At 36.1% G+C, this 23,536-nt stretch overlaps 3 protein-coding genes and 1 long non-coding RNA gene across 6 annotated transcripts; all 4 read right to left on the reverse strand.

Annotated features, from left to right (window-relative positions):
• LOC108474780 (uncharacterized) lies at positions 1-1,699 on the reverse strand. 3 transcript variants are annotated; one of them, XR_008280457.1, is made up of 3 exons: positions 1,237-1,699; positions 228-1,151; positions 1-145 (listed from the first exon to the last, which is right to left on the reverse strand). It is a non-coding gene; the product is annotated as an uncharacterized LOC108474780 (long non-coding RNA). The 3 variants fall into 3 exon arrangements; XR_001869941.2 differs by having other exon boundaries at positions 228-1,157; XR_001869940.2 differs by having other exon boundaries at positions 228-1,699.
• Positions 1,700-14,727: 13,028 nt separating this feature from the next.
• Positions 14,728-16,976, reverse strand: LOC108474771 (pentatricopeptide repeat-containing protein At4g14050, mitochondrial). The gene has a single exon (XM_017776785.2). The coding sequence runs from the start codon at positions 16,675-16,677 to the stop codon at positions 14,845-14,847; it is 1,833 nt and encodes a 610-aa protein (XP_017632274.1). The 5' UTR covers positions 16,678-16,976; the 3' UTR covers positions 14,728-14,844.
• A 333-nt stretch (positions 16,977-17,309) lies between these two features.
• On the reverse strand, positions 17,310-19,142 carry LOC108475867 (probable glucan endo-1,3-beta-glucosidase A6). The gene is made up of 3 exons (XM_017777832.2): positions 19,029-19,142; positions 17,641-18,936; positions 17,310-17,561 (listed from the first exon to the last, which is right to left on the reverse strand). Exons 1-3 carry the CDS (start codon positions 19,081-19,083, stop codon positions 17,524-17,526), a joined length of 1,389 nt encoding a protein of 462 aa, XP_017633321.2. The 5' UTR covers positions 19,084-19,142; the 3' UTR covers positions 17,310-17,523.
• A 551-nt stretch (positions 19,143-19,693) lies between these two features.
• LOC108476277 (receptor-like kinase TMK4) lies at positions 19,694-23,186 on the reverse strand. Its single transcript, XM_017778441.2, has 2 exons — positions 20,829-23,186; positions 19,694-20,343 (listed from the first exon to the last, which is right to left on the reverse strand). The coding sequence occupies exons 1-2, from the start codon at positions 23,077-23,079 to the stop codon at positions 19,826-19,828; spliced, it is 2,769 nt and encodes a 922-aa protein (XP_017633930.1). The 5' UTR covers positions 23,080-23,186; the 3' UTR covers positions 19,694-19,825.
• Positions 23,187-23,536: the final 350 nt, after the last annotated feature.

Genomic DNA, 23,536 nt, shown 5'->3' on the forward strand with positions numbered 1-23,536 from the left:
TTTATGAGTGCTAATATTGGTTCTTACCATTCATACACCTGAAGAAGCATATGGAGTGCCAGATACCTTATTGAGGATAGGATTGGCTGGAGAATCGGGAATGGGAAGAGTGTTACTATCTGGAATGATGTCTGGTTACTGGGAGCTGGAGATGGAAGAATACAATGTCAGCAATTTGATATAAGATATTCCATAGTATCAAATTTAATTGAAAGAGACTTTGTTACCTGGAAGCAAGAGGAAAATCGTTTATTATTTAGGGATGAGCAAATGCAAAAGATAGTCTCAATCCTGCTGGCGAGTAGTGCACCACAAGAGGTTATAACTTGGAGGGGAGATAATACAGGAGATTATACAGCTAAAACTGGATATAGTTGGCTGAATACAGCAGAGGGTACCAACATACAATCTAATCTTCTATCTAAATTTTACAAAAAAATTTGAGAAATAAAGGTACCAAACAAGATCAGAATACATCTATGGAAAGTTGCTAATGAATTTATGCCGGTCTTGAAAAATCTGAAAGTTCTGAAACTGGTGGCAAACACGACTTGTCCAGTGTGTCAAGAAGAAGAGGAGACGGTGAGTCATCTCTTTTGGGATTGTAACTTCACTCAACAAGTGCTCCAAGAATTAGGAGTTTTTAATTCAACATGCAAGAGTGAAACAAGTTGGAAACAGTGGTTAGCGACTGAATTTGGAAATCTCACTGATGAGGAATGCGAAATTCGAACTATACATTTATCGGCTATTTGTACAACAGAATCAGAATATTGCATGAGGACAAAAGGGTGCTAGCGTGTGCTACTGTGGGTTTTATCAACGCATATTATGCAGAATTAACACACATATGAGGAGTTATGAAAAGCAAAAACGAGATAAAAAATATTTTGTTGCAACCATCTAGGAGAGATATCATAAAAATCAATTTTGATACGTCCTATAATCAGAACCATTATTCATCAGTGTCAAGTATAGTTACGCGTAATAAAGATGGTTTGGTTATGGCATCGTGTACTTATCCATGGGAGAATATTACAGATCCAACAACGGCTAAAGCAAAGGCATGTTTACAGGCTATCACCATGGCAAAAGAAATGGGTTTTCGCGAAATATGTGTTGAAGGAGATGCGTTGATGGTCATCAGAAAACTAACCCTTGCAACAGAAGACAGATCAAGTATTAAAAGCATTATTCATGTAATCAAGGAGAAATCCTACAGATTTAGTAGCATACAGTTTCAATATGTACAAAAAGAAGCAAATACGGTGGCGCATGAAATAGCGATTGAAGGAAAGAAGTTCGACGGTCCTCAATACTGGATAGAGGAGGTACCGTGTGCAGTGCAAGACTTGGTAAATCGTGAAAGAATCAGTACAAATGGTGGATGAAATGTTAGCGATGAGTCTGAATGCAACAATGGAGGATAGATCCGATGAACTCAAAAATAGGGAGACTGGAATCGAAAAAGTCAGAAGGTGCTAATTCATAGAAGAATAGCCTCTTATGCGACTGATGCACAAAGAAGTCTGGGTATAGAAAAATGAAAATGGGATTTCAAAATAGTGGTTCGTTTCTGTGTTAGTTTAAGGTCTTTACTATGCTTTCATTTATTTTTTTTTAAGTCTTTTTTTACTTTATTTTCCCAATGCACCTGTTAGGGTGCTTGGCAGAGTAGGTTAGCTGTAAAACATTAATGCTTGTGTCTGATTTTGGTTTTATCCTATTAATAAAGGCATCAGTTGAGGTTTTTCAAAATAAATAAATAAACGTGATTTATCCAACTTGTTTTATAGAATAAAATTTTAGTGATAGGAAACCTTATATTATAGCGTTGATGTTCATATTTCCCAACATTTCTTCCGTAGTTTCTTTTCTTGACATCTTCCGTTCAGGGTAAATAATTTCTTCTAACATGAATGTTCTGGATACATAGGGAAAGGTCATCAGTTCCCACTTGACCTCTCTCCCACTCAGTTGATCTCTTCTCCTTTCTTGTTTCTTCTCTAGCTCTTTCCTCTTTTGCCTCGCATCTGGCTTGTATCCTAAGCCAAAGCGTTCTCATTTGTCCATCAACATTTGTGCCTCGACCCTTCTTTGTAGGTATTTTCTGAGTCCTTTCCAGGGTAAGGCTCCTTCCTCAACCGTCAGCAGTAGGCTTATCCTTATAGTTTTGGATATTTTGGGTATCGAGATCTTACTCTCTTTGATGATGAAAGTTGCATTCACAAATTCCAGTGATCGAAAAGAGCATTCTATCGATTCATCGTCTGTCCCTATGTATGGTATGTCACTGGTTACAGATGCAATAATGTCTTCTTCCACGTTTATTGTTACCAGTCGACTCTATGTTACCAACTTTAGCTTTTAGTGCAGTGACGACGGCACTACCCCTGCTGAGTGAATCCAAGGCCTCCCCAACAAGGAATTATAGGAAGGATTGATGTCCATCACTAAGAAATCTACCTCATATGTGTTTGGACCAATCAAAAGGAGCATCTCAATCCTTCCCATCACCCTCCTTTCGGTACCATCGAATGCTCTCATTATGTTTTGACACGTCTTCATATGAGAGCTATCCACGGACAACCTATTTAGTATGGATAAGGGCAAGATATTCAATACAGATCCATTATCAATTAATGCCCCTGGCAATATATATCATTTGCAGTGGGTGGTAATGTGTAGAGCCTTTGTAGATCCCATGCCCCCTGGTGGTATTTCATCGTCATTAAAAAAGATGAAATTATCGACGCTTATGTTATTAACTAGACGATCTAGCTTGTTTACAGAGATATCATCAGTGACATAAGTTTCATTTAACACTTTCATCAACGCGCTACGATGTGTCTTTGAGCTTAAGAGTAAAGTTAGGACTGATATAAGAGCTGGTTATTTGTGTAGCTGTTCTATAATACTATTCACTATGCTTTAAGAATTTCAAGAATTCTTTTGCCTCTTTCTCAGTTACTGGCTCATTAATAGGTGATTAAAGTCTAGCCGTATTTTCTTTCTTTTGTTCAACCGCAAGGTTTTTCCTTTTAGGGCTCAGCTCTTGCATTTGATGGATCATAGCACCTCCCACTACACATGTAAAAACCCACATCCTGGCCCTATTCTGAAGTATTAACTGGGTTCTCTTCTCCCAGGATCGTCACGTTGCAGTTATAATTCCATGGAACCCTTTTGCTGTCATTGCAGAAAAAAGCTATTGGTTTCTGAATTATGACTCTTAGTGTCATTTGTACTCCCACTTTATTGCTTCTTGGTAGTGAAATAATCACTACCGGGTGATTGACCTTATGGACTTTCTCCTTCGATCCTTCCTCTCAAGCATAAACATCTCCTCCTTCCAAACCCTTGACATCTTCATAAAATTCAATTTCTTTATTATCCATCAGATTTTGCACCAGGGTACTAAACTCAATACACTATTGGATCTCATGACCCTCTTCATCACAGAACTCACAGTAGTTCCTCACTCCTCTGAGTCTTTCCTCTAAATCTTGCACGATTAGTCCTTCATCTACCATCTTTTTCCAAACCTAGCTTTGTGGGATTTTTACTTCTACCATATCAATTTTGGTTTTCTTACCTTCACTCTCAATTATCGTGTTTACCCCTTGATCTGAATGACTAGGTAACGAATTTCCTGCCACATTAGATCTCGATGGGTCATCAAACCTTAAGATCTCCATATTAATGAACCTCTTAATCAACTTTTTAAATGCGGTGTAATTCTCAATTAAGTGTCCCGTTATTCCAACATGGTATTCACATTGAGCATTCGTATCATACCATTTCGGGAATAGAGGTTGCATGGGTTTCAATTAGAATGAAGATATCATATGTGCACTGAACAAACTCTGATACAGCTCTCTATATGTCATCGGGATAGGTGTCAATTAGAGTCTTTCTGTGTTTGGCCTTGGGTTGGATTCTTGCCTTAAAGGGCCCTGATGGTTAGTAGCTATGGCTCTTGGCTGACCTACAGTGACCAATTTAGAATATCCTTTATTATATATGCTCACGTTATTCACCTCATGTTTCTTCTTCCTTGGGGCTGATCTTTTTTCCCCTGTATCTATCTTCTCACTTCTCATTACGTTTTCAATCATTTCGCCGGACATTACTATATCTAAAAAAACTTTTGGTAGCGCTTCCCAACATATGGTTCATGAACAGGGCTTACAGAGTATTAATGAAAAGCATTGTTTTTTCTTTTTCTAGAAGAGGTGGCTGGACTTGCGTTGCCACCTCTTTTCATCTTTGGGTATACTGACTAAATCTTTCACTTTGCTTCTATTCCATATTCTGCAGCGTAATTATGTCAGGTGTCATGTCTGTTACATAGCTATGTTGCTTCATGAAAGCCTGTGCCAAGTCTTTCCATGAGTTGATTTTGGCATGGCTCAACTTGTTGTACCCCTTAGTAGCTGACCCGATCAGACTATCTTGGAAGCAGTGGATTAATAATTGGTTATTATTGACGTATCTCGTCATTCTCTAACAGAATATAGTGATGTGGGCTGCAAGACAACTAGTTCCATTATACTTTTCAAAATCTAGAGTCTTGAATTTTGGCGGGAGTACTAGATCTGGGACCAAACTCAAATCCTTAGCATCATCCCCGCAATGGTAATCAGCATTCTCCATTGCTCTGAATTTTTCTTCTAACCACCTACACTGATCTTCTAGTTGTTTTGGCAGTTCTACTCTTACTTTTTTCATTTATATCATATCGTTTCAATCAAGAACAACCGGGTTGGTCGGGTTATCTTCAAGATTGGAACCCAGACCTGTTGGGTAGTTTATCTGTGCTGGGGTACCAGCTTGATACTGTTGGGGTCTGATGGTGGCAGGTACCCTTCGTAGGTACCCATCCAGTTGGGCCTAGACATTTATCGGGGTAAAACCTTAGGGATAGGCAGGGTTTTCATTATCGTCCCCTAAGTTAACCATAGTGCTCTTCCCTTTTTCAAGTCCTTCAGCCAGCAACTACGTTAATTGGCTTAACATACTTCTTTGGGATTCCTATATTTGATCCCTCATGTCCTGTTGTACTTTCGCTAACTATTCTTGTAGCTGCATTTACAACTGATATTGCATGTCCTTTTGAATATATTCTAATATATCTAATCTTTGATCTATTGCTTTGGTTTTACCACGGCTACTGTAACAATGTTCAATTGGCAGATTCTTTTTAGTTTCCAGGGTAATTGTCATAATTTTAATTAAAGAAGGGTCTTTTTATGAAAATTAATGCATATGATGAAATGTAATGTAGATGAATGAAATGAATGCAAAAAGAGGCATTGATTCTGATTCAATTTTATTAAAACAACTTTATTAGAAAATAAATTTCTTTACATAAAACAGATTACATATACGGCTTTGCTCTAATACTCAAAGCTTTGACTTTTCTAAGAAGCCAAGCTAATTTTCGGCCCCGATCTGATTTTAATTCATATTTTAAGCTTAGTACGTCAGCTTGAACTACTAAGTTTACAAATGATCAGCCACCTCTCATATTTGAGCTACGGCTTCACCCATGATGTGATTTTTATCCCTAACCTGACCTTGAGAATGGTGGAGTTGCTCTTTCTAGTGTTCATTATTTTTTTTAAGAAACTCAACTTGAAGTTCATAATCTTGCAATGCGGTCTCGAGCTCTCCTATCTTTCCCTTCAACTCTTTGATCTTGCTTAGGCTTACTTTCAACTCAATTGCAGAGTTGGAACTATGATATTGATGTAGTAACTTTTCTAATTCTGCTACCCGAGCTTTCATTCCCACCTTTTCATTCTGGCATTCTATCAAATCCCTTTTTAAAGTATCTTCTCGAACCCGAGTATCTTGAAATTTTTCTCCTACTGATCAGCTCTAATCTTTTCTTCTTTGTTCTCTAGCCGCCATTGCTCTAATGTTTTACCCAAACCGGCAGTTCTTATCGACAAACACAACTTCTTATAATCTATTTTTAGACTGTCCAAATCTTCTTCGGCCTTGTTCTTTCCTTTTTTCAATTTATCAGCCTCTAGCTTCTGGACGTTGATGTCTAATCCTAGCTGTATCTTTTCCTCTTCCTATTATTCTATCTTCCTTCCCAGCTTCGAACTCCTTTTTTCAAAGTCTAGCTTGATGATCTCTAGCTCAGATGAGATCACTTGTAGGTGTTCTTCTATCGGTCTAGTGTTTTCTTGACTTGGCGAAGGGATGTTGTCATTAACTCTTTTACCCCACCACCAATCATATTCGGGGGTCGTTATTGGATTTACAAAAAATCTTTTCATTATATGGGTTTGGTTTCAAGCGTTTAATATTTTACGAACCTTCTTCTTGTAGTTATTATCGTTGTACGAAAACTCATACTGAGCTAACCCTTGCGTACTAGTATGAACTGCCTCAACCTATACTATCTTAATACGAGTAAAGAAGCATATCCAACATCTCCCCATATCCCAAGTAAAAGAACCCAGTTAAAGTCCCCACATCGATACAAATCTCATCAGAGATCATCCAAGGGGCTCTCCATTTGACGTCTTCATCTTGGAGACTCTAGAGAATCGCCATCCACTTTTCTTCTGAAATGTTGTTTCGCCTTGGGGTAGCCACTAACTCTTTCAACGAAAAGTAGTTCTCAGAGAATACTCGATAAGAAACCTTTTCCACCTTCCAAAAGTGGCTATGGAACCATGCTAACAAGAGTTGCGCACACCCGATAAACTTTCCTTCACCCGCTCTTCGACATGCACTCAAAAATCTGAAAGTTTGGGCCAAGATAGTCCGGATGGGCGTGACCCTTTTGTCAAGTCGGTCAAATAGGTTTGAAAACTACCTCATCTACGTGCCCTGGTGCCTTGGGGAAAATAACCAACCTGTAAACACTTAAAGTGAAGACATCTACCCTTTTCTTCGTATCAGAATGTGCTAGGATCAAATCCTACAAGCTTTTCCAATGGATACATTTACTATCTCCTTTTTGCTCAATTCAGACCGTGACTCATTGCTCACTCATCCCCGTGATGCTCATTAGCTTCTTTAATAAAGTCGGGACATTAGTGGCTCTAAAGTAAGCTTTGTTGGCTTGAATCCTCGGGCATTGAAGCAAGGTTGTATACTCCTCCACAGTAGGCACCAAATCTACTTTCCCAAAAGTAAAGCAGTTGTAGGCGAGATTCCAATATTGAGCTAGAGCTCAAAAAAAGTGCTTATCCAACTTGACATCGAGTAAATAAGGCAAATCACCATAGTTACAATAGAATAGCTACTTGGTTTCGTCATCCCATTGTTTTCATACCTCTTTCAACTCTTGGAGATTATTTTGAGTCACACTGATGCAAGTGAAATCCCATAATTCTAACACATACCCCTCCGTCAGACTATCACTCTTCTCTAGTTGCGTTTTCTCGGACCATATTCGAATAGTCGTATTATCTTCCACTTTATTAAGAAATCCCTTTTCCATGGCACGCTCTCTATTTAGTAACTGAACGTGATCAACACTTTTTTTATGATGAAAATACCATGTAATCACAGTCAAAACAAAATAAAATAAGTCAGTATGTTTCATAAAAAGCTAGAATTCAAAGCAAGCAAGAAATAATAAATAAAGCATCTATTTGGGTAACCACTAGGGTTCAGTGTAGTTCTACCTAGGGTAGGCTTTTAGGGCTTATTATATATTGTTCGGTTCTAAAGTAAGGGTACCTAAACCGATAGATTCCTCGATCCTCACCCATTATAGGCTCATACGGACCGAGTTCAGTTCAGGGGAATACATTTCCCTATGGCTATACGGAGATAAAAATCTCACGAAGACATAGGTACGGATGTATCCCGAAAGTGATCCACTATCCTATATAGAGGTGAAAACCTCACGAAAGAATAGTTTCTCACTCCCACTTAAAACCGATTATGTAATGCAATATACGAAAATATATCCAAAGACTCGAACCAATAAAGTAAACATATCAAAATGATGAAGACCATAAAAATGAAATGCAACGAAAGGATCATAAATTTAAACCAAATTATCAAATTTTGGCAAAAAATAAAAAGTAATCGACTCGTGGCTTGACTCTTTTATTTTATCCGCAGTGGAGTCGTCATCCTGTCGAAACCATTTTTGAAATTGACTTTTTATTTTAAAAAAACGAAAAATAAATTCGCCACCAATCACTTTTAAGAGGTGTGATAGGATCACCTCGTAATTTAATCATTTTAATAAGAGGTTTGGTTTTATAAAACAATGTTTTTCGATCTACAAAACTCAGAAAATGGGTTCGGGAGTCTGTTACGCACAAAGAAGGATTAGCACCCTCGTGACAGCCAAAATTGGTACCTAGTTGATTACTTAATGTCTTAGTATAGAAAATTAAAAATTTGAAGAGAATTTAAAACGCAATCCCACATTGTATAATGTTATTTTTTTTTAAATCGCTTGAATAAATCGAAACGTATGTTGAAGACCTTCTCATCTCGAAGTAACAAAATGTCACCTCCCATAAGTTAGGGCATGACACCTCGAATCCTTGAGAATAAGCTTGCCTTTTATTTTTTTTACTTAAATCTCATGTATTTTAATTTTAAAAGGATATTCGGTCATTTAGGTTCAATGAGGAAATCAAAACCCCGTAAGTTAGGGTACGACTTCTCGAATCTCCAAATACGAAACATTGCCTATTTTTAAAAATTTCCTTTTTTTTTTTTGAATAATAACAAATGTAATATTTGAAACGATGTGCATTTAAAATGATAAAGTAACTTAAAATGAAAATGAAAATGGGAAATGCATATTTAAAAAGATAAATAAACATGACAAGAAAATATTAAAAATAATAAAAAATAAAATAACAATTGCACTAGACCAAAAAAAAAATCAAACAATAATGACAATAAATAAAAAATGTACAAATAAAAGGGTATAAACAATTTAATTTTTAAGTGTAAAAAAAAGTAATAAATAAATAAATGAATAAATAAATAGTTTATAAAAGTTGAAATTAAATAAGCAGAGGATTTAATTGAAATCTAAATGAAATTAGGGAGGCATACATTGTAAATAATAAAAAAAGACTGATAAGGATTAATGTGCAACGCGCTAAAAAGGATAGGGACCGAATAGGAAAATATCCCTTGTCCTTATGCGCATTGTTTCTCAGAAGGACCAAAATATAATGTACGTAAAAGGGCGGGGACCAACTGGGAAATTATTCCCAAGCCCACTAAATGCACGTTCAATGGGGGACCTAAATAAAAATAAAGTAAAATTAAGTAATAAAATAAAAAAACAGAACAGTACTAAATTGAAGCAAGCCGCAAAAGCGGAAGGACTAAAAGGGTAAATAGACCCTTAGTCCAAAAACACGTGGATCCTGGGGGTCGTGCGTCGGATCTCGGGTCGGCCTCAAAATGACGTCGTTTTAGAGCATTTCAAAATGCCTTGAAACAGCGTCGTTTAGCACCCGCTATATAAGTAAAAAAATAACAAAAAAAATCATTTTAAAACCCTTCTTTTTTTTAAGGCTTAGCCTTTTTTTTGTTCTCTCCAGCCCCTCTTATGTCCGGCCATCAGGTCCGTTTATGTGTTGTGGGCTATGGCTTGTAACTTTAAGTTTTTTTTTAGGGGGGGCTTGTAATTTTGTATTTGGGCTTACTGTTGTAAATGGACTCTTAATATTTGGACCATTAATATTATATTTGTTTTATGTTATTGTATTTGGGTTTTTGGTTTGGGTCCGGGCAAAATAGGCCAACTACATTGGTCACTTAACTTTTAGGGCAGTTTTACTTGGACACCCAAAATGAAATCCTTTCAATTTCGTTACTCAATTTTAGGGCACTTTCATTTTAGTTACCCAACTGTTAAATCCCTAACGGCGGTTAACTATACATGTCACATCATGTTTTTACTTTCATTTTAGTCACCCAAAAATATCTTTTTTTAAAGTATTGATTGGGGTAAAAAAATTAAGGATTAAAGTGAAAAAGTAGTAGAAACTAAAATAATGCATTAAAAATTATTAAATTGTACTTGTTTATCACATTGCCGAAAATTCTAATTTTTTTTTTCAATATTGAATTTTTAAATTTCAAAATATAAAAATCATGTAACTTCCGTGTTTTAACTCGGGGTTAGGTACAGTGATGGATCGGGCAATAATTAGTATAATTTTTTGAAATATAATAAATAGGAATTTTGAGTATTAAATTAGGAAGTATAGATCCAATAAGAAATTAGAAAAAAAATACTCTTTAGATAGGAAATTTTAAAATAGATACATTGATTTAATTGAAAGAAAAAAGAAATTGTTGTGGCTAAAGTAGGAAAATATTAAGTTAGGAGATATATAATAGTAGAGGAAAGGAAAGAAGGATTAAAAAAAAATTAACCAAAGTGTTGTATGAGTTATACTAGGAAATATGAAAGATGAGGAAGGACAAAACGGTAATTAGCCAAGTAAATATTTATTAAGTGTAATGATATGGGTAAAAGTAAAAAAAAATGGATGGCTTAAGGACTTCGTAGCAATTTGACCATTTTAATTAAAAATGTGAGATATTTTAGTGGAATGGTGTAGAAAAGTGGAGAAAAGATAAAAATATATCATCTTTTCTCAACATTACACTATTTCTTCTTCTCCCCTCAACTTCCATCCAACTTTTCTTTTAATTCCCTACATGTCCTTCCATCATAGTTGAACCATCCAAGCTTCAAATCTTCATTTTCTTTGAAATTTCTTTAGTAAAAATCAAAGATCTAAGGTAAGAAATGATGAAATTATCATAACATACATGTTTGTTTTTATTAAATAGTATAGGAAAGTCATTTGATTGTGGTTTTTTTAACATATAAATGTTATATGTTTTATATGAAATTGAAGAGAAAGAAAAGAAAGGAGAGGACCTAATTGAAGAAAAAGGGAAAGATAAGGCTATGAAGTGAAGGAAGAAGAAAATACATCATCTCAACCTTTTGTTGTAAGTACTACAAGATTTTTAAATTATTTTTATTTAAATGCTTATATTGTAGTATGAAATTACTTAGAATAGAAATGTAAAATATATATATTTAAATTTGTAAATAGATAAAAAAAAGATTAGATTATTGAATTATGAAATTTGTAAAGAAAATTATAGGTGGAGAATATAAAATGGTATATTGTTTAGTAATGATGTTGTGGTAAAAGTATATATGTGAAAATGTGTGATATTTGTGATTTGTGAAATGGGGACTAAATTGTAGATGATGGAGAAGTTGGCCCTTTTTCAGGTTTTTGCTCCATTCCCGTTACACGCAAATGAGCAAAGAGAGGCAGCTGTAATAAGCCATTTTTTCCCGAGCCTAGATTACAAACCATAAAACCAAAAATAATAATAAAGTCCATAAAAAATAGTCCAACTACAAACATGTCAACCCAAATTACAAGCCCAAATTTAAAAAACCCTAAGCCCAAATTACAAGCCTACAACCTAAACTCATTTTCAGTAAAATCAAAAACCCTAGAATCCCCGCGCCGTTTCTCCTCGGTCACACCTCCAGTGCCTCGTCCCAAGGCCTGACGAGCGTCTGTAGCCTTGCACCAAAACGTTAAAGGGCACATCTTCTCTCCCCTCATTTGACTCTCCATGGATACCTACAAAAGGGAAAGAAAACAAAGCAAAGAACAGTAGAAGCAAAAAAGGTGAAAAGAGGAAAAAAAAAGCTAATATTTTGTAATACATTTCGGCTATAAAAGCCAAAAACTAGATCGTAATTTTTTGGACACACGAAAAGCAATCAAAGAGAAACAAGCATTAACAAAGGTGATCCCTTTTTTATTTTTATTTTCGTTTATTTCAAAAAAATAATAATAAATAAAGGTAAAAAAAAATTTCTCACCTTAGACGCTTCGTCTCCCTCCGTCATCGGAGGTTCTCCCCAGCGTCGAAAGTTCAAAACCCATTAGGGTTCGGAATGGGGTCTGTTGGAACGGACTGCGCGACAGTTGTAAGAGAATCAAAGTTTTTTTTTTTAGACTTTTTTTTAAAGGAAAAGGCTTTCCCTTCGAAAGGAGGTCGAAAACGGTACTTTTGGGCTTTTCGGCCATCGCGGATGGCGGCGGCGTCGCCAGCGACTGGCGATCTCCATGGTGGCCCGACGACTGAACGTAGGGAGGCTGGAGGAAAAATTGGGGTTTCAAAATTTTTTTAAAAAAAACTGGTTTGAAATGAAATTTTTGAAAAAAAATTCACTTATATAGGCTCCCAAAACGGTGTTGTTTTGGAACTAACCTCAGACGTCCAAAACGGCATCGTTTTGGCCTCTGACCCTTTTGCCCGACCCAGGACCTCAGGATGCGCTTGCTTTGTGACTAGGGTATAATTGCAACCCTAGTCCTTCCGCTTTTTAAGCTGTTTTTAGTGTGGTCCTGTTTTTTTTTTAAATTTGACCATTTGATTTGATTTTATTTTCATTTTGGTCCTTAGACCATTTTAAGAGGGGGATACACGAAACGACGTCGTTTTGACTTTTAGCCAAATAACTCGACCCGAACAGCGTGAGACCTGCGTGTTTTGATATGGGTAGGGTCTATTTTTTCTTTGGTCCTTTTATTTTTAATAGTTTTTAACATCGAGTCCTATTTCTATTTCTTTTTTCTTTTTAATTTTTACCATGTAATTTTATTGTTCTTTCATTTTGGTCCCTCGACTTGCCAAGGGAAAGGGTGCGTTCGACAGGGTTTGGGATATTTTCCCAATTAATCCCTGTTCCTTTTGCGCGTTTTATTTTAATCCTTGATACTGTTTAAATTATTTTATTATTTACAGTTCATCCCTTTAACTTCATTTTAATTTCAATTAAGTCCTTTATTTAATTTCAGCCTTTTCATTTTATTATTATTTATTTATTTATCTATTTATTGTTATTGTCTCACTTTTTATTTTAAAATTCATATTGTTTATATTTGTACATATTGTCATATTGTCATTATTATCTCATTATTTTATTTTATTTTATTTTATTTTGTCTTGTTTTGTTCTACCTTTTTATTATTTTGGCATTTTCAAGTTGTGTCTTTTCAATCATGTATTTCCGATTATTTTAAGTTAATTTATCGTTTTAAATATACATCATTTTAAATATTACATTTGTTATTATTCAAAAGAAATTTCTAAAAAAAAAGTCAATGTTCCGTATTTGGAGATTTGAGAAATCGTGCTCTAACTTACTAGGTTTTGACTTTCTCGTTGAACGTAGATGACCGAATATCCTTTTGAAATTAAAAATACATCCGATTTAAATAAAAAATAAATAAAAGACAAGCTTATTCTCAAGGATTCGAGGTGTTGTGTCCTAACTTACGGGATGCGACATTTTGTTACCTCGAAATAAGAGGGTCTTTAACATATATTTTGATTTATCCAAGTGATTTTTAAGTGAAAAAATAACGTTATGCAAAGTGGGATCGTATTTTAAATTCTCTTCAAAGTTTTTAATTTACGGCACTAAGACTTTAATTAATCAACTAGGTACCAATTTTGGGCGTTACGAGAGTGATAATCCTTCCTCGTGCGTAACCGACTCCCGAACCCGTTTCCTAAATTATGTAGACCAAAAATCGTTGTTTTAGTAAATCAATTTGTTTATTAAAATGATCAATTTTACGAGGTGATCCGATCACACCTCATGAAAAAGGATTGGTGGCGACTCCTATTTTCATTTTAAAATAAAAAGTTGATTTAAAAAAAAAGGGTTTCGACATGTATAAGTTGAATAAATTGTGTAAATATGTATTAGTTGAATAAGTTTAAAATATTATGTTATGTTTCATTTATCTATTTAACTCTTGTAATGCTTACTAAGCCTTCACCTGTGTAATGCGTAAGTACAGTTAGACTCGAAGAGGTAGAGTCAGGTTAGGAGATCTCTCATCTCATCACATCCTCAAGAGCTTCAAGAGTAGGTACCATATTTTAAATTAAAATGGCATGTACATAGGTAGACCAAATGTGTTCCCATGTGTTAGGGACTAAAATGCAAACTCTTGAAATTCTATCTATTTTGGGTTACTTGAAGTATTTTGGTCTATATGAAATGAATTAGTGAAACTATAAGTATGTTTACAAATGTGGTTTAGTAAGTTAAAATACTATGTATAAATGTTTAAATTAATCAGTATCTAGCCAAAACCGTTTTGGCACCAAATGTAATAGTCTTATACCGGGTCCATACAATCGGACCGGGTGTAGGGGTGTTACAAATCAAATAAATAAGTTATTAAAAATTTATTCTTTGATAATGTTAACGATTTGTTGTTGTAATATTCAAATTAATTAAATTAATCATCTTCTAAATTTAAATTTTATTTTATCTTTTCATATTATTTTTAATGAAATCAACTCAATAACTCATATTTTATAATTGTCTATGAAATTTAATTTTTTATTATATAATATCGAATGTTTCATACTAAGTTAAAAAGCAAAGAAAAATTATTGCAATTAATTAAATGAATTGCTTGTTCTTTTTTAGGTAAAGAAGTGATAAAAAGTTCAAGGTTTTGTTTGGCATGAAAGATAAAATTAATTAATTTAATTAGTTGTAAAGATTTTTCTTTACTTTTAGCTTAGTATGAAAAACTCAAGATCATATAATCAAAAGAAATTTGGGTTTCATGTACAATTATTAAAATTATTTATTTGAATTGATTTTAATTTGGAAATGTAAAATAAATTCTAAGATTTAAAAGGTATTAAAAAAAATGATAACTGGCCAAGTCCGAGTAGAATAAAAAAAAATGTTCACTTAAAATGGTGGCAGAAATATAAAGATGAAACACAATGGAATTGAAAACAGAGTCACCAAAAGTCATTGCATGTACATTTCCCACTACTAAAATGGTGATATCGTTTGGCGTCTCGGACCACGATTTCTCTTTGCACTATGTCGCTAATGAGTTTTAAGACGGTATGACAATCTCCACACACGCGGAGATTCTTCACTATCCGTATGACGGTTCCCGGAACGGATTTAAGAAGCCCGTAAGCAACGGCTAATCTCTCACTATGCCAAAAAAGTTGCCTCTCCTTCTCTTGGTGATCCGTGTTATGCAAAATATAGCTGGTATCTGGAGCATAACCTCTTCTTCTCATCTCTACATCCAACTCGTTTAACAAACCGAAAATCTCATCCTTCATCGGATGAGATGTTTCCCCGGCGTAAAACATTTGGCTTTCTTTGCCAAAATAGATGTAGCTATAACCGGGTTCTTTTCTAACCTCCAGAGACTCCAGCAAGTGCCTTGCTTTCGAAGCATGTTCCCACAAACCGGAACTAGCATATGTATTAGATAATAGAATATATGTTGAAGGTTCTTCTGGTTTCAAGCTAAATAGATGGTCAGCAAACTTAATGGCCATTTTGGCATTTCTGTATTGCTTACATGCACTTAACAATGCTGCCCATGTAGGTTCATCAGGCTTAAATGGCATCAAGTTTATAACACTTTCAGCCTCCTCGAGGTGTCCAGATCGACCAAGCAGATCCAGCAAACATGTGTAATGCTGCAAGGAAGGATGAATCCCGTAATCCTCAACCATAGACTTAAAAAGTTCACGGCCTCTATTCACTAAACCAACATGACTACAAGCGTAAATCAATCCAACAAAGGTCACTTCGTTCGGCTCGACTCCATTCAAAATCATATTATCATACAAGGACAATGCTTCCTCGGCCTGTCCATGCTGAGCAGCCCCAACTATAATTGACGTCCAGGAAACAACATCTCTTCGTGACATCCTACTAAAAACATCCCTTGCTGCCGACATATCACTACATTTTGCATACATATCCACAAGAGCATTGCTTATAAACACGCAAGATTCGTATCCAAGCTGTATAACGAGTCCATGAACCTGCTTTCCTAGTTCCAACATCGCTAAATTAGCAGAGGCACCAACAATGCTTGAAAGCACAAGAGGGTCAATTATACTAATCCCTTGCCTTCTCATCTTAACAAACAAGCCAAATGCATCAACCCCATTTCCACTCTGTATTAACCCAGATATCAAAGAAGTCCAAGCAAACAAATTTTTCAGGGGAACCCTTAAAAACAACTCCAAAGCCTCTTCTTTTCTTCCTTTTCTAGCATAGCCATATATGATAGCAGTCCAAGAAGCCATATTTTTCAACTTAATAGAATCGAAAACTAAACGACTATCATCAGGTAATCCACATTTTGCATACATATCAACCAAAGATGACTTGACAACATCATCATCAAAATAGGGTGATACTAAAAAGTTGCCATGAACTTGCTTACCTTGTTTAATAGCACCCAAGCTACCACAAGCCTTGACAAGGCTAGCAAAAACAAAATCATCAGGCAGCAACCTGTCAAGTGAAAACATGGCAGGGAACATAGATAGGGTCTTGTCGGGTAAGTTGGCTTGGTTTTGAGTAGTAAGAAAGGTAGCCCATGAAACATGGTCTCTTTGTGGCATTTCGTCGAACAGCTGGAGAGCATCTTGAAGGAGGCTGCATTTGCCATAGACATTTAAGAGAGTATTGCTTAAAGCGAGAAACTGGGTTACGCCAAGTTTAATGAAATGGGCATGGAGTTGTTTGGTGGAGATGATAGAACGGTGCTTGGCACAGTTTTGGAGTTGGTGAAGATAGTGAAGAATTGGCATACATTAGCCTTTGTTGATGACTTGAAGCCAAACCCACCCGGTTCAACGAAGTGATTCTTTTTTGGGCTTTTTAAGTGTAAGAAAAAAATCCAAGTATAATTTAGGGTTTATAAAGGCTACATTTGGTCATAATTTTCTTTTAATTTTATAATTTTTAATAAATTATTTAATTAAAATTAAATCAATTAGTCAGCTCGAAAATTGATAAGTAACCAATTCGACCACTAATTATATTTCAGAAACATTAAATCGAATTGAGTAAAACTTCAACAACTCGAGTTAAACTTAAAATTCCTCCCATACTTTAATAATCAAGGTCTAGCTACAAGGGTAGAATGGGTTTAGATCCCTTGATTAAGTGGAGTAATATCAATTTTAGTACCTCCCATTTATTAAGTATTCAATTTAGGCCATTTGATCATAAAATTTTTAGAATTTGATGACCTCTTGTTTTCATCTCTGTCAACAACCAAAATCGAAGACTCAAATCTATTCAATACGGCCATTTTATCAAGGAACCTTAATTTTTTAATCATACATAACAATTGATACATCACAAAACTTCAAATAATTTATGTTCTATGTGGATTGATTTGCAGGGAAAAACAGAGAACTTGAAAATGAGAAATTTTCTCTACTTTAAATTTGATGGCAAAACAAAGACAGTTATTTTCTTGTAATTATGTCATAAAATATTGTTATTCCCTTACAACAAACATAAGATAAAGTAAGTTCCTACTATATATATGTATTTATATATATATATATATATTAATTGACACCACTGTGTCTGCAAGTCCTTGATAGAAGAAACCTTAAGCTTGAACTTGAAAAAAAAAATCTTCTTCAGAGTGTCACACTTGGGAAACTGCAGTGTCCACGACCTGAAAAAAGGAACCAAATTAAAGATTTTCAAGACAAAATTTCAAGCTTGTAATGATCAGACCAAACAATAAAACTTACTTGGGTTAGCTCTGGTCTGTCTAGCTAAGCCATTGAAGTAGCAAGTTGCACCTTGTTTCCGAAACCGAGCCCAATACGAACTAAATGCATAACTTGCATGCCAAAAAACAGATACTGGCTCATAACATTGTCTACCAGGGTTCAATGCAGCGCAAGTTTGGTTACCTTGGCCACAGGCGTACGACAATGCCATCGATAAGTTCATCGCGTCAGCCCCCGGTGCCACTTCGCACCATACCTTACCTTTATATGGTACGTTGTTTCTAGCTGCGGGTAATGGTTTGTAACTCGAGAGAGGTCGTTTACCGGTGAGATCGATTTCGTAAATCGGTGTTCCATTGGAACGTAACAAGCCCCAATGTCTTTCGGTTGTTGGACCTGTCTTTTGGTTTTCATCATATAAGGAGAAAATAAATGTTGGTGTGACTGAACCAGGTCTAGCCGGTGTCCCTAATGGTGGTTTAGCAGTCATTTTTTGGACTAGTTTTCGGTTATAAGTGGCTGCATTGTTGATATTAGCACCTACTTGATCGATATCACCTATGGTTGGCCACCCGGTTTCGGCTATAGCAAGTCGGATATCGGGGTATCCGAGTTTTCTCATTGCGAAAATGACCGAATCGAGCATTTGGTCTAATAGATTGGTGTAAACCAAGTGACTTCCATGGTCAGTTTGGTTCACCCTGCTTCTAAAGAGAGCAAAATCTAAACTGATGTTTTTCGGATTAGCTGACCATGCTAAATAAGGATAAACATCAATGAAAAAGAACGATTTGGTTCCATTCAAGAATCTTAACAACGGTGCCATGACCGTATCAGTAATATCGGGCCGAAACCTACCGCTCGACGGTGGAAAAGTTGATTGCAATACGTCCATAGCCAATGGCGTACCGACCTTAATGTTCTTGATATCGTGCGTGTTCAACGAGTTCTTGATCCTACGCATGGCAGGGACAAGACTAGGCCAAATTCTTCGATCTTGGTGGCTTAGGACTTCGTTACCAACTAACACGAACCGAATCATTGTGTCGGGGTAATAAGCCAAGACATTGTCTTGTACCCATTGTTCGGCAACAGCTTGGCTCGAAGCGATACGGATTATGTCATTGTTTTGTACCATAACAGATACATGAATGTTGGTCCCTGATAAAAGTTTCAATATTTCAGGGTCGGAATCATAGAGCTTAATACGGCCGGCATTCATCGATTTCACGGTCTCGATGGTTCGATATGGTGATGGCAAATTGTTCCCTATTCGACCATAGTTTATACCAATCTTGCTCGAGATTTCAGCCGCTGTTAAAAACCGAACACATACAAAAAAAGGGTTAATCTTTAATTAAAAAAAAAAACGAAATTTCACCATTTTTGGACATTGAAAGACTTACATGAAACAACAAGGAAAGAAGACAAGAGGATTGTTGTAAGAAGAACCGTCGCCATTGTTGATTCTTACAAGTTTCTGTGTGTTGTAATGTGATGGATTTGGCTCTAAAGTGGTTGCTTTATAAAGAGGAGAAATTGAGTAAATTAAGTGGGAAGTAGATAAGATTAGTTCTTTAATTTATTACAATCAAGAAAAAGGACATGAAACAAAAGATTATGTGTTAATGATTAATGTAATGTTGATTTATAGATTTTGTAAATCAAAAGGAAAAGATTATGAAGTTAGGACAAGGTGGGGTGTGTTCTTGTCTCCTTTGGTTGGATATATGTTTTTGTTTAGACATTGTCTTTGAGTTTACCGATATTTGTAAATTATTGCATAATTTTTTGATATTATGCTATATAAATTGTGAAAATAAAATGCATTTATCAAGTAAACTAGTTTAGAGTCAATATAATTATATATTTGACTAAACAAATTAATTTTATTAAAATTTAAACTCATCACTAAATAGTAATCTGAAAATTATAATTTTGAAAATTAAACATAACCCTTTTAAAAGTGTCTTAAAAATGATGAACTAATTGAAAATAATAATTATCATTACATTGAAAAAGTTAAAAGAATATGAAAATATTATACAATTTCTCTCTCCTCCAAAGATCCTTTTCTTTTTCCTATGGAAATAATATATAAATAAATTCACCAAACAAAACAAAGCAATTGGCTAGCTTTTGAAGAAACAACAACAAAAATAAACATTATATGACCAAAACACTATTTAGCTATAATTTTCCGTCACCGGCCATCGGAAGAGCTGAATGTAGCTGAAAATCCTGAGGGCTTTGCGGGGATGCTTGTTTGGGTTTCGGAGTATGAGAAATCACCGTACATCGTTGAAGTACCTTCATCAGCTTGCCATTTTTGTAGGAACTGAGGGAGGCTCATGTTAAGCTCAATACCGGTGTTTCCATCATCCTCTTGGGTAGTAGGTTTCCATTGCTCTACGAGAGGGCCAAGCACGTTGACAGCATGCCCCATATCGGGTCTTTGATGCGGTTCGCGAGCGGTGCAGTGACCGGCTAACTCGGCTACCTTGAATATCATCGCCATTGTCTCCTCGTCATCACAGTTGATTGTTTCGTCAACCACTTTGGGAATGTTGTCTTTGTTGACTAGAACCCTGCGGAACCATGTGACCAAATGCGATTTCTCATCGGGTAAGGTTACGTCTAAAGCTTGTCTGCCGGTTATTATCTCCATCAAGACCACTCCAAATGCATACACGTCCACCTTTGTTGTCACCCGTCCAGTTGCTGTCAAGATTAAAAGAAAAATAAGTATATAGTCCATATTCTATGTTATTCGAACTCAGATGTAAGTATGGGATTCTAAATTTCTCTATGGATTTGGAGGATCTTTGGGAGCTCTTACTCCCATTCTAATGTCCAGATATGCATCAAACATGGAAACCTCACGAAAAATAAAAAGCCAGGATAACAAAGCCTGTATCTTCCCTGTAAGATCGATATATAAGGTACTAAACATAAACTTATTTCTAGCTGTTCAAATTAGCAAAATTTATCAAACTATACAGGATGCAGAACATTATGATCTACTTAGAACCTGAAAAAACTTCAAATGTTACTGCATTGTTGTTCGGGTTCGAGTGAAGAAACCCCACCGCATTAACAGCTAATATCTTTAGTACTCGGGAACTCAAACACCAACACATTGAAAAATTAAAGATGCACCTAAATTACTTTGAAAGGCTCGAGTTTCCAAATGAAGATTGACTTACCAGCATATTCAGGAGCAAGATATCCGAATGTTCCAGCCAGTCTTGTCTCCAGAGAGTACTTTCCCTCAGGTGCGTTCTTAACAAGGCCAAAATCCGCAACCTTTGCCCTCATGTCATCACTGAGTAGTATATTGTTAGGCTTCAAATCCCGGTGAATGAAACTTTGTTGTGCCAAAGAGTGCAAATACTCGACCCCCCTCGCGACATCCAGTGCAATGGTGACCCGTTGCTTCCAAGTAAGTGGAGCATACCCATTTTCTCGCCATTCAAAGAGATGTTGACCAAGGGTACCTTGAGGCATATACTCGTAAACCAAGAGCCTCTCATTGCCATTGATGCAGTAACCCAAAAGTGCAACCAAATGCCTGTGCCTAACCTTCGTAAGTACCGCAATTTCAGCTTGAAACTCGTTCAAACCTTTAGTACCTTTAGCTGCACACTCCATCCTCTTGACAGCAATCTGCGTGCCATCGTGTAATTCACCTTTATACACAATCCCAAAACCCCCTCTTCCTAAAATATTAGCCTCACTGAAATTATCAGTCACCTCTCGTAGGACATGTATCGAGATCGCCACATTTCCACCCTCAAACAAATAGCGATCACTATGATCACCGCTACTTTGGCTCTGCATTTCACTAGGCAATCCTCCATAACCATTCATCGCCCCATTCTTAACTACTCCCTTCTCAGCATCACTAGCATTACCATCCATCACACCGAATTTCCCATATTTCTTGTTCATCACGTACTTATACGAAACAAAGCATACAACAGCAACGAAAACCACTACACCAATGACGATACCGACAATCAAAGCTACGGAATTCTTACCATTGCTACCGCTTTTCGAGCTACCACTCGAACCTCCACTAGATCCTCCAGAACCTGAAGTTCCTCCACCACCAGAACCACTAGATTTTCCTAGTAAAATATTCCCAGCATAAGTAAACTTAACTGAAGCCGAAAATTTCGGAATGTCACCGGTGAGATTGTTGTTAGACACATCGATAAGCTGCAAACTATTCAACTTAATCAAACCATCAGGGATTGAACCTGTTAAGTTATTATCATTCAGATTCAAGTTCTTCAACTTCGTGAGGTTCGCAATCTCCGGCGAAATTGTTCCAACCAAGTTTTTCTTTGCGAGATTCACAGTAACCACATTGCCTTGTGAATCACAAGTAACAAAAACCCATTGACAAGCATCATTTCCAGACCAATCGTCCGAGAGAAAAACAGGGTACCCAAAACCACCAGCAATCTCAAGCAATGTAGTAACTTGAGGATCACAAGGATCACCATTACTATTACAGAAATTATTAGTACCATTAACAGCAATGTTCTCAACAGTGTTGGGAAATTTTGGAAATGGGCCCTGTAATTTGTTATTAGACAATGAAATGTTCTTCAAACTAGGGAGATTAATCAAAGATCCTGGAACTGGACCGGTCAATAAGTTTTCTCTAAGCTGAATATCAAAGATACCCACAGATTTAGACAAATCTGGGATCTGACCAGTGAACATGTTTTTATGAACCCAAACTTGAAGCAAATCTGTCATGTTAGCTAAAACATCTAAAGTACCTGTGAACCCAACATTCTGATTGTTGATCCAAAGATTTTGAATCATTGAACCGGCGAGAGAAGCCGGCAATGTGCCGTTCAAGTTGTTGTAAGACAGCCTTATGCTTTGTAAACTGTTCAAAGATTGGAACACATCGGGTAAAGTGCCGTATAAGTTGGTGTTGTCGAGTTGAACTTCGACGAGACTCGTTGATTGGGATAAATCTGGGAATGTCCATGGACTCAGCTTCGTGTTTTCGCTTAAACTCAGTTTTTGAAGACTGGTTAACCCGGAGAACGCGTTGGGGGTGACCGAGGTGAACGAGTTGCCGTCGAGGTAAATGTTTTGTAAGTTGGAAAGGTTGGCGAAAGATGGGATGGACCCAGATAAGGAATTGTGTTGAAGCGATACGGTACGGAGTTCCGACAAGGTGGAGATGTCGGCGGGGAGTGAACCGGACAAGGATTTGGAAGCTAAGTTGATGGAAGTAACGCGGTTGGATTTGTCGCAATTGATGCCTGACCAGCTGCAGTAGTTGTCTGAAGAGGTGGAAGACCAGCCGCTGGGAAGTGGACTAAGGGATGAAGCTAGCTTTAGAATGACGGCACCATCCTCTGCGGCGGAGAGGACGGCGGAAAGGAGGAGGAAAGGGAGGAGGAAGTGACGGTGGTCGATGTTTTCCATTGGAAGGTACAAAGATCGAAGTGAAGACAAAGTGTAATAATAATAGTTGTTGGGAGGAAAAGAGAAAAAATATATATATAATTAAATGAATTTTATGACCGAAAATTATTACATTCATGAATTTCCCCTTTTTTTTCTTTAATATTATATTTACGTTTTTACAGATATATACTAAATTATAATAAAATTAATTTTTGTCTCGATTTTTATATTTTATTAATTTCGAGCATTTCGCTCAAAAATCGGTTCAATTCCTTTATTTTAATTGGATAGGTGAAAAATTATATTTAGTTTTATGAAAAAATAAATTTTATTCCATTAATATTTTTCCATTTAAAGAAAATACCTTAGCTGTATTTTTATTTTTTATATGAAGGAATTTACGACTTGACCAAAATTAAGTAATTAAGAATCTCCCATTATTATGCCGTGATTTCAGATTATTAATTGGGTGAAT

Source organism: Gossypium arboreum, chromosome 3 (genome assembly GCF_025698485.1).
Source record: "Gossypium arboreum isolate Shixiya-1 chromosome 3, ASM2569848v2, whole genome shotgun sequence".
Classification (NCBI taxonomy): Eukaryota; Viridiplantae; Streptophyta; class Magnoliopsida; order Malvales; family Malvaceae; genus Gossypium; species Gossypium arboreum.